The sequence below is a fragment of the Phocoena phocoena genome, chromosome 8 (genome assembly GCF_963924675.1).
Source record: "Phocoena phocoena chromosome 8, mPhoPho1.1, whole genome shotgun sequence".
NCBI classification, from domain to species: Eukaryota; Metazoa; Chordata; class Mammalia; order Artiodactyla; family Phocoenidae; genus Phocoena; species Phocoena phocoena.
The window spans coordinates 109,705,157-109,714,248 of record NC_089226.1 but is presented as its reverse complement, the minus strand read 5'-3'; the positions used below and the strand labels follow the sequence as shown (position 1 = coordinate 109,714,248).

Below are 9,092 nucleotides of genomic sequence, written 5' to 3'. Positions count from 1 at the left end.
GAACGGTCCCGAGCCGGGATCCTCACGAGCGAGCCTCGGCTCTCCGCCTCCTCCTGTCCGAAAGTGCCCGAGCGCTGTCGGACGGGCTAATCGGGCCTCGGCCACAGTTCGGGATCAAGTCCCGAAACGCGACGCCGTCGAGCCCGTTCGGGAGCAGAAGCGAAAATGGCCGAAGGGGCGCCGTTTGCGTCCGGCTCCGAGAGGATGCCGGGGCCGCGGGGCGGGCCGCGGGGCGGGCCGCGGGGCGGGCCGCGGGGCGGGCCGCGGGGCGGGCCGCGGGGCGGGCCGCGGGGCGGGCCGCGGGGCGGGCCGCGGGGCGGGCCGCGGGGCGGGCCGCGGGGCGGGCCGCGGAAAGATGGCGGCTTCGCGGCGAGGTGAGGCGGTGGGTACGGTGTCGCGGAGGCCTAGGGGGTTCTCGGAGGTCGCCCCGGGAGAGGGGTTCGGTTGGTTCGCTTTCTCCTGGTGCGGGGAAGGCCGAGCTGCGGGTGCAGCTCGCCGGGGTCGTTAACCGGTGGACTTCATGTGTCCACAAGGTGAGATCCTGGCCCGGAGAACCCGTCCCGGGTCCGCGCCGCCGCTTCCCGTGAACGCGCGGGGCAGTGGAGCCACGGCGGTGAGGTCACGGCCCCCCCGAGGGGACGGTCGGCGCCCCCCGACCCAGCGGGCCGGCAGCGAGCGGGACGGGCTCGTCCGGGGCCGGCAGGAAGGGGACACCCCGGTTTGGAGTGGGCCCCGCCTGCGGGCCCAGTGGGACCGGCTTCTGGAGCGAAGGTTTGGATTCTCGCCGGGATTGCCGGCTCACGGGCTCCTGTCTCGGTGGCGCCCTGCGCGGGGCGGCGGGGGGCCGGCCGGTCGGCAGCCCATTCGAAGTCCTGACCGCTGGGTCTGTAAGAGCCCGCACCGCACAGCTCGTGGAACCAGAAGGAGGTACGCGGGCGGCCCCGGGCGCTCACTCGGCCGGATGGAAAAGGCCAATTTCCACATGTCAGCTGTCAGGCTCCGAAATTACTCGTGCGAGGAGAGGCTGGGACTAGACGGGAGCGGTGAGCTGGGCAGCTGACAAAGAAGCAGAGTCTGTGGTCTGAGCTTCAGACAGTTTCCCGGCACCGGGGTTCCCAAGCGCCAGACCTTTGTGCAAGGCCACGGGTACTGTGGTTCGCGCGTTTTCATTTGGTGGAAAATTACGTTGACACCGGAGCGATCCGCTTCACACCCCTTGTATATCACCCAGGGAAAAAACGTTCTTCCTCTTTGCTTTCACGTTTAACTTCTGACGGCCACATCGTTATTACAGTGACTGATTGACAAAAGATGCGAAGTTCTAAAAGCCACGGTTCTCTTTAGTCAGAATGAGCCTCTTTCTGTAGGTCTGAAATCGTTAGCGCAGCGTATCTAATTGTAGCTACCCTTCATGTCAATTATTTAAATCCCGTGGCGCTGAAGGTTTTTCAACAGCATTTTTTCCCTGAGCCCCATCATCTCAAGCATAACAATGGGCAGCTGGCAAGTAGATCTGAAGTTCTGAAGCGAACTGTCAAGAGAAGGGTCAGAAGGGAGCAAAATCCCGATCAGCGTGAGATCCACCCACATAATGACAGGTATCGAGGCAGCCTAGTTTAGCTTGGGCCTGGGAAAAGAAGGGATCGGGTTTAGAGAGCGCCCTTCCCATATCGCGATGAAGGTTTATTAATGATCTGTGCTCGGCACCCTCTGAGGCTCCCCGTGCTCAGCACATACTGCCTCTCCATCACCCGTGTCCTGTGCTGACCCAGGTAAGACCCCCACCTAAGTGAGGCTCCCAGAGGACCTCGAGTCTGCCAAGGAAGCAAAGGCTCACCCAGGCTGGGAGTTTCTCTCTTGCCCCCTGGGGACTAAGGAGGAAATGGAGTAGGAGAGAGCACCGTCCTGCTCGCTGCTGGCAAATTCTGAGTCGTTATTGGCGCGTCACCGTACACTGTCATCTGAAGACGCGGGCAGAATGTGTAACTGCTGTGTGGCGGGAGAGGGTTGGAAAGGGACTAGATTGCTGGCTTAGGAGATTCTTATTCGGGGAGGGACATTTGGGGCCATGAATAAAATTCCAGAGGAAAGCAAACGTCTATTATCAATGACAGAGACTTGTAACCTGAATCAAAAAACGTTTTCATCTATGTACGTGTGGCAGATATGAGATGAGAAAAGCTGTGTGTCTGGTTTCTCTCCTGGCATCTGGCCTCAGGTGTGGATCTGGGCTTCGCCTGTGGGTACGCCCTGACTCCCAGCCTCAGGTTCAGAAAAGCAGATGGTCAGATCCTCCCTGGAGGGACAGTGGGTGCAGAGGTGCTGGAAAGGAACCTAGCTGCGGGCCATAAATCCGCGGCGACAGGAGAACAGGCCGCTGGAGCATCCTGGTAGGACTTGGGACCTCTCTGACTGTACCTTCTCTTCCAGGGAGAGCTTCCTCCACGGTGGTATCCCGCTGCTGCATCCCTGTGGACCTCCGTCAGCCCAAGACTCAGGCCTCCCAGGCCCCTGAAGTCGGCTCTTGGCCCCTGCCTTTTGCTGCTTTAAGCCCCCAGCCCCCAGCCCCACCTTCCCTATAAGTTCTGAGTAGTCATTCCACTGAGTGGGAAGGGTGTCCACTAACAGGTGGAGAGAGTTGATACAACCTCCTCTGCTGGTGCCTCCTGCCCAGCCCCTCGCCGAGGGGTGGCTGCCTGACTCCCTCCGGGCCCAGGGGGGCAGGAACGCGAAAACCCCTCACTTGGAAAACTTACAGACTTGTTTTAGCGTAAACAAATATGAAGTGTTCAGAGCTCAGGAAAGTTGCTAGTGGGTATTAAACTGCCCCCCAAAAGAGAGAAAGACATTTTCTTTGAAGAAAGTGAAAAAGGTCACTTTTTGCTCTCAATGTTATAACTGGGACCTAGGTCAGGGTGATGCCACCTGAGGAAGCCTGGGGTGCCGAGGCCGTCCTGCCTGCGGTCGCCAAGGATGTGCCCGGTCTTCTTGCTCTAGGCTAGGATGTCCCCTGGGGGAAAGCCCCAGCCCCACCCCGGAGCCCACAGGAGCCCTGCCAGGTGTGATGGCACCAGGAGGGGTGTCAAAGGAAGCCAGGCAGGGGGCTGTCGGCCACGTCTTCATGGCCACCCGCAGGTGCCTGGGCTGGACCCACGTGTTTGCAGGGCCTCTGGACAGGTGGCGGAGCAGCCCCTTCTGTCCACTCTCCCCAGGTGGGTGCCCTTGGGCAGGGTCATTTGCTGGGCCTTAGAGTCCTTAACCGCTGGCCAGCTCTCATCGCTCCCTCTTCAGATGCTGCTCTATCTGAGTGGAATGTACTATGCCCTTTATTTCCTAGCTATGCTCCTGCTGGCCGTGTATAAAAGTAAGTCTCGTGCGAAAAGGCAGCTCAGAGGTGTGGGTACCCTGTGTCCTGCAGCAGGGGCTCAGCTTCGTTGGCTGTTTTTCTCCAGGCCAGGTGTTCACTTATCCTCACAGTTACCTGGTCCTCGACCTGACTCTGCTCTTTCTGATGGGGATTCTGGAAGCGATTCGGTTGTACTTCGGTGAGTTGACTGAAAACCACGTAGTACTTGAGATTGTTGCTAGGTTTATGTGTGAACCTTTACACGTTGATCATTTTGTAACATGGTTCTTAGAGACACTTGATTTGAACTGCTCACGCATGGTTTTGCAGGCCTCGCTTCACAGTGTCATTAAGTATTAATTTGTCCAGAAGCTTTGTCCACAAGACGAAGAATATTGGCCACGTCCTTGGTGGGGATGCTTCCTGTTTGGAAGCATGTTGTACACAAGCTGCTGGGTAACAAACAGCACTGAGGTTAGAACCCAGCTCAGTCATCAACCCTGGGGCCCTAAAACACTCACCCCCACCTCCTTCCTCCCCGTCCGTTGGCCTCAGTGGTCAGGAGGAGAAGGATCTGGAAAGTTCTGTCAGGACCCCACCAGGGCAGCCGGGCCTGGAGGGTGAAGGCTCCCTCGCCTCCCCAGTGCGGCTCCTGGAGGCCCCCAGCCAGAAGCTTGCTCGGCCGACTCCCCTCACGTCCTGAAGCTCAGACAGTATAGGAGCCCCGAGAGAGCTCCCCCGCTCCCTCCACAGCTCACCATCAGGGCCCGCGTCTCCCCATTCCCAGCCACAGGCACACAGACGTGAGCACATCTCTTCTAAACGGGATCACGCTGTGTGTTCCGCTGACGCGTCTGAGAAACACTCCTGCCTCTGGAATGGCTGATAGAGCAGCCGGCACATCCCGGGCCCCTGCACACGCACACCCTCGACACAGACGAGCCCGTGCCCGTGGGAGGGTGGCAAACGGCACTAGAGTCGCTGGGCATCCGCAAGTCCCTCACGCTCCAGGGGCACCCTGGGCACCGTGGCCGGGACAGCTGGAGATCAGCGTCTTCCATGCTGACCCATTTGTTTGTAAAATGTGCAGTTGCTTTGTTTTTTGTAAATGTGCGTGAAATTTTCCACGACGACCTTAGCCCAAAGTGAACTATTTTTGGAAATTTTAAACAAAATCTCAGTCAATGTGGAATTAGGAAAAGGTGTCAGAATACAGTTGGAATTGTCTTTAGAAAACCAAATTCCCTCTCCCACCCACACAACTGACCCAAAGACCGAGAGTAGAACATCACAGCCTCGGTTGGCTTTCTTCCTCACTAAGGAAGACATGCCCCTTTTTGTGTTTGCTTTCCGACACTTTGAAGAGTCCCCTGCAGTGGTCACAGTGGGATCTTTCACTCAAGTCCTCAAGCATCACATGGTGGTCAAAGCTAGCGCGGGTCTCACGGCCACTCTCGAGGGGGTCAGCGCTCCCGGGCCCGTGCGTCCCAAAGCCCGGCGCTCACCCAGCACGTCTGTTCTGCTTTCCAGGCACCAAGGGCAACCTGATGGAAGCCGAGGTACCGCTGGCCGCCAGCCTGGTCCTCACGGTGGGCGGTGCCCTGCTGTCCGTCTACTTCCTGCTCTGGCAGACCCTGGTGCTGTGGGCAGACTCGGCCCTCAGCGCCGTGCTCCTGGCGCTCCACGGCCTGGAGGCCGTCCTGCAGGCAGTGGCCATCGCTGCCTTCGAGGGCTAGGTGGGCGGTGCCCGGCCCGCGGGACAGCCCTGGGCAGGAGACCCTCCTCAGAGCCAGACTGTGCCCCAGCCGTCACCTCCCCCACTGACGGTTGCTGAGCGGGAAGGACATCTTCGTGCTGACCTGCCTCGGTGTTTGTTAGAGGGTCAGATGGTGTGGAGGGTCTGTGAGGCGGAGGTGGGGTCGGGAACCAGGGCAGAACAAGGTGCTGGGCAGGGGCTGGGTGTGGCGGAAGCAGGGGTGGGGCTGTCCCGCCGGTCTATGGGGAATCGCGGGGACATCTCGGGCTGGTGGGGGTCTGGCTTCAGCAGCCACCGACATCCGGGGTGCAGAGGGGAACGAAGCCTTCGGAAGGCAGGCAGCCAGGCCAGTGCCCTCGCGGTGTCTGTGGCATCTCCTTCTCAGGCCGGGATCAGCCATCTCTGCTCTCCCTGCAGCTTCGGGGTGGCACAGGGACCAGGGGTCCTGCTCTGTGGGCTGAGCCCCGGGCAGGTGGTGCACTCTGCCGCGCACAGGAGGCACCTGCCGAGGGCCAGGCAGCTCGGGGCTGGGGGTTTCCCCTCAGCCTTGACACCTTTCCCTTGGGGGTTCTGGAGAAAGGCGAAGGTGACCTGGAAGCCCCAGCACACAGCAGGGGAGGAGAGCTGGAGAGTCCCCCGTAGGGGTGCTGTCCGGCTCCCAGGCCCTCTGCAAGTGCTCCTGGAAGGGGTCTGCGCCGATGTTTTCTAGTGACTTCCCTTGGCCTCAATTTCACATTTTCTAAGTCTCGAGTAACGTTGTGTTTGAGCACCTGGATAGTCTCTCTTCACGGTATTTTTAAATAAAGAAGCTTCTCTACCTCTCTGAACTGCTCCTGGCTGCAGCCACCTGTCTCCTCCAGGGTTCTCCCTTCATCCCTCAGGGCACAGGCCGCGTGCCCGCTGCAGGCCCCACGCAGCAGCCCTGGAGCTGCGCTCCGCCAGCCTGGGCCTCCCCGGGGCTGGCCTCAGTGAGGGGGACTGGTGGTGTCATCCTCGTCAGTCTTACCCTTAGGCGGCCAGTGGGAGCAGAGAGCTCTCTGCGCCGCCAACTTCTTTAGCTCAGGACCAGCGTGCGCCTCTAGCCCCGAAGGCCAGTGGGGGCGTCCCCCTGCTTACCCTCCTGTGCGCTCATCAGGGCTCCTCCCTCTCCCGCCCACATGGGCTCGGGGAGGCCGCGATGGCCACACCTGCTGTCTTTGGGAAACTCAGCCCCTCCCCTGCAGACCCAGGCGGCAAGATACCTGTTGTCCTCCCGGTTCACAGCCTGCCCGAGAGTCTGGGCCAGGCCCTTGGCATCCCCATTGCTTTGGCCACGGGACATACCACACCCAAGGTGGCCACGGAGCAGCCTGGGACTCGAGGCCCCCGACTGCATTCTTGAGGGCGTCAATGCTCCCAATCACGTTGATTTCAGAAGCAGAGAACTCCCACCTCAGCTGCTCCCCTCCCTGCATGCCTCCCACGTTTTGCCCTTTCAGGCTCAGACTCCTGGAAGGGCTGGCGTGCCGTCTCCTCTGGGGACATCGTCAGCAGAGGGGAGACAGAACCAGGAAGCCAGGCCTTGCCAGGGCTCTGCGGCAGGGCGGGGCTGGAGGACAAAGGCCACTCCCTGTGCCCCTGTGCGAGCTCACCAGTAACACCCCAGACAGGCAGGAAGGCCCTGGCGATATGGGGAGGGACAATGCCGCTGGCCTTCCAGGACACTGTGTCTCCTTAGCTGGGGCTCCTGGCAAACACCAGCTGCGCGGCCTTCTAGGACCACGTCCTGGCACACCTTTCCTGCTCCCCCCACCCCAGGACAACAGCGGGAGCCTTGGGGTGCCTGGGGGTGCCCACCACCACCTGGCCTGCCCTCCTTACCCAGCTTGGTGGGCACGGCCATCCTGGGGGTCACTTCAGCAGGAGGAAAGACAGAACGACGGGCAGAGCTTGGGGGCTGGCCTAAAGCGGGGGTCACTGCCCGGAGTGCCCTCACACCAACGCTGCCCTGGCACTCAAGGACAGCATATGCCACAGGCGTCCCGACGCCCCCCTCCCTGGCCGTGGGATAACCCCGCTCCTCAGGAGGTGCCCACACTGGGCTGGGCGACACAAGGAAAGAGACTTCAGGAGCTCCTAGGTCGTGGAGGAGGTATCCCCACCCCTGACCTGGCAAGCTCAGGGAGCTGGACTGCAGGGCCTCTGGCCCACGGTCCTACCTTTGAGACTCACTCAGACTAAAGCCCGGCCCTAGCGCTCCCTCCAGACCAGAGGGACCCCAGTGGAAGAGGATGGGACTCGGCCCTGGGTCCTGGGGCACCTGAGGTTGGGGGCACCTGGCAGGGGCAGGTCTGACCTCCTCAGGACTCCACGCCACCCCTCTGGGGTGCAGGCAGCTGGGCTTGCCCCGGGTAGATCTCAGAGCAGCGTCGGGGCGCGCTGTCGCCCAGAGCACCCCAGCGAGGGATGGGCTCCGGGCCCCGCCCACCCGTCCACCAGCGCCCCCGCTTTAGGGGTGGGGTTTGCGCAGAGGGACCCGGGTGGCTGTGGGGACCGTCCGCGGGGAGCCGCGGTGGGGCGGGGTCTGGAGCGGGGGCGGGGTGGGCGGGGCATCCACGTCCCACCCCCGCCCCTGCCCAGTGCCCGCCCGCGCACGGTGACTCTAACCTGCCGCTCAGGTTCCTCCCCGCGCCCCGCCCCGGCTCCTCCGCGCGTCCCTCTCTCCTCTGGAACCAGGCTCCGACAGACGGGCGGACGGACGCGCGGACTAAGGGACCAGTGGGCGGCCAGACGCGGGGCCGCGAGAGGAGCAGGTGAGTGCCCCGCCTGGCGCCCGCACCCGCTTTGGCCCTGGAGCCACAGGGGAGCCGAGTGCACGGAGGGCGGGCTGCCCGGGCCTCAGTTTCCCCAGGTGGCAGCGCGACGCGGGGCCCTGGCCTGGGTCTGCAGTCCGGGCCGGGGCGCACGGGGCATCGGGCGCGAGGGGCCGCGCCGGGCCCGCGGGCTTTCCCTGGGCTGGTGGCCGCAGCCGGGTTCCTGAGGCCTAGCCCGCCCCGTCCGGTCCTGGGGCGGCGCCGTGTGCTGGGGATGTTTGTAAGCCAGTGGCTTCTGAGTCAGCCGGCCGCCTCCCAGCCCTGGGGCTCGGTGGCGGGAACCCCCTCCTCCAGTGAAGCGGTGTTGAGGAGGTCAGCCCCTGCCCCTCAAAGGATCTGCACCACTGTTGCCGGGGCAGGCTGGGGGCTCCTCTGGCGTGCTAGCCGGCTTCCTGTGGGTCAGAGGCAGGCTGAAACGCAGGGCCAGGGAAGCATCGGGCCGGGGTCAGGCTCTCGGTTAAGGTTGGGGTGTGGGAGTTTCAGGGAGGAGGCTGGGGGCCGAGCTGCCGGGGCCTGTGTGCCTCCAACCTGGGCTGGGCTGGCCTGGGGCAGCCCCTGTGCCTCAGGTGTCCCGGTGGCAGGGGAGGCGGGTGAGCAGGGCTCCTGGTGCTTCTGAAGTGCGCCACCGACCCCCTGTGCCCCACCCAGATGTGGTCAGCCCCAGCTGCGCTGGGAGGCCCAGCCCAGCTGGCGCCGCCTCTGCTCCCGCACCTCCCCCACGGCCTGTGGCGGGGCCTCCCCTGGCCCTGCCCAGTGCAGTCAGGGGTCCAGCGCCGCCCAGCTCTCCGCCTGCCTCTGCCTCCCAAGTGCAAGCTCGGCGCCCTGCTCCCCACCTACAGCGTCCCAGGCGTTTCCCTCCCCCAACCCGCAGGGCCCAGACCTGGGCACAGCCAGAGCCCCAGGGTCTCCCCCATCCCGGGCCCCACCTGGCTCCCTGGGCCTTAAGCTGACTCCTCCCCAAGGTCGGTCAGCTGCGAGCTGGAATTTGAACTTGGAGCTGGTCCCTCTGCCCTCCCTGCCCTGCTGGGCCTCCTCCCCCTCCCCTGCCTGACCAGGCACCATACTCGGACTTCCTTTGCACCCGGAAAATGGCCACAGTGAAACCAAAGTGCAGCCTGGGCCCTGGGGCCCTCAGGTC

General features: G+C 63.1%; 1 protein-coding gene across 1 annotated transcript; it reads left to right on the top strand.

Annotated features, from left to right (window-relative positions):
* The first annotated feature begins 353 nt into the window (after positions 1-353).
* TMEM80 (transmembrane protein 80) lies at positions 354-5,082 on the top strand. The gene is made up of 5 exons (XM_065882265.1): positions 354-374; positions 2,431-2,450; positions 3,271-3,364; positions 3,453-3,545; positions 4,877-5,082. Exons 1-5 carry the CDS (start codon positions 356-358, stop codon positions 5,080-5,082), a joined length of 432 nt encoding a protein of 143 aa, XP_065738337.1. The 5' UTR covers positions 354-355.
* The last annotated feature ends 4,010 nt before the right edge of the window (positions 5,083-9,092 follow it).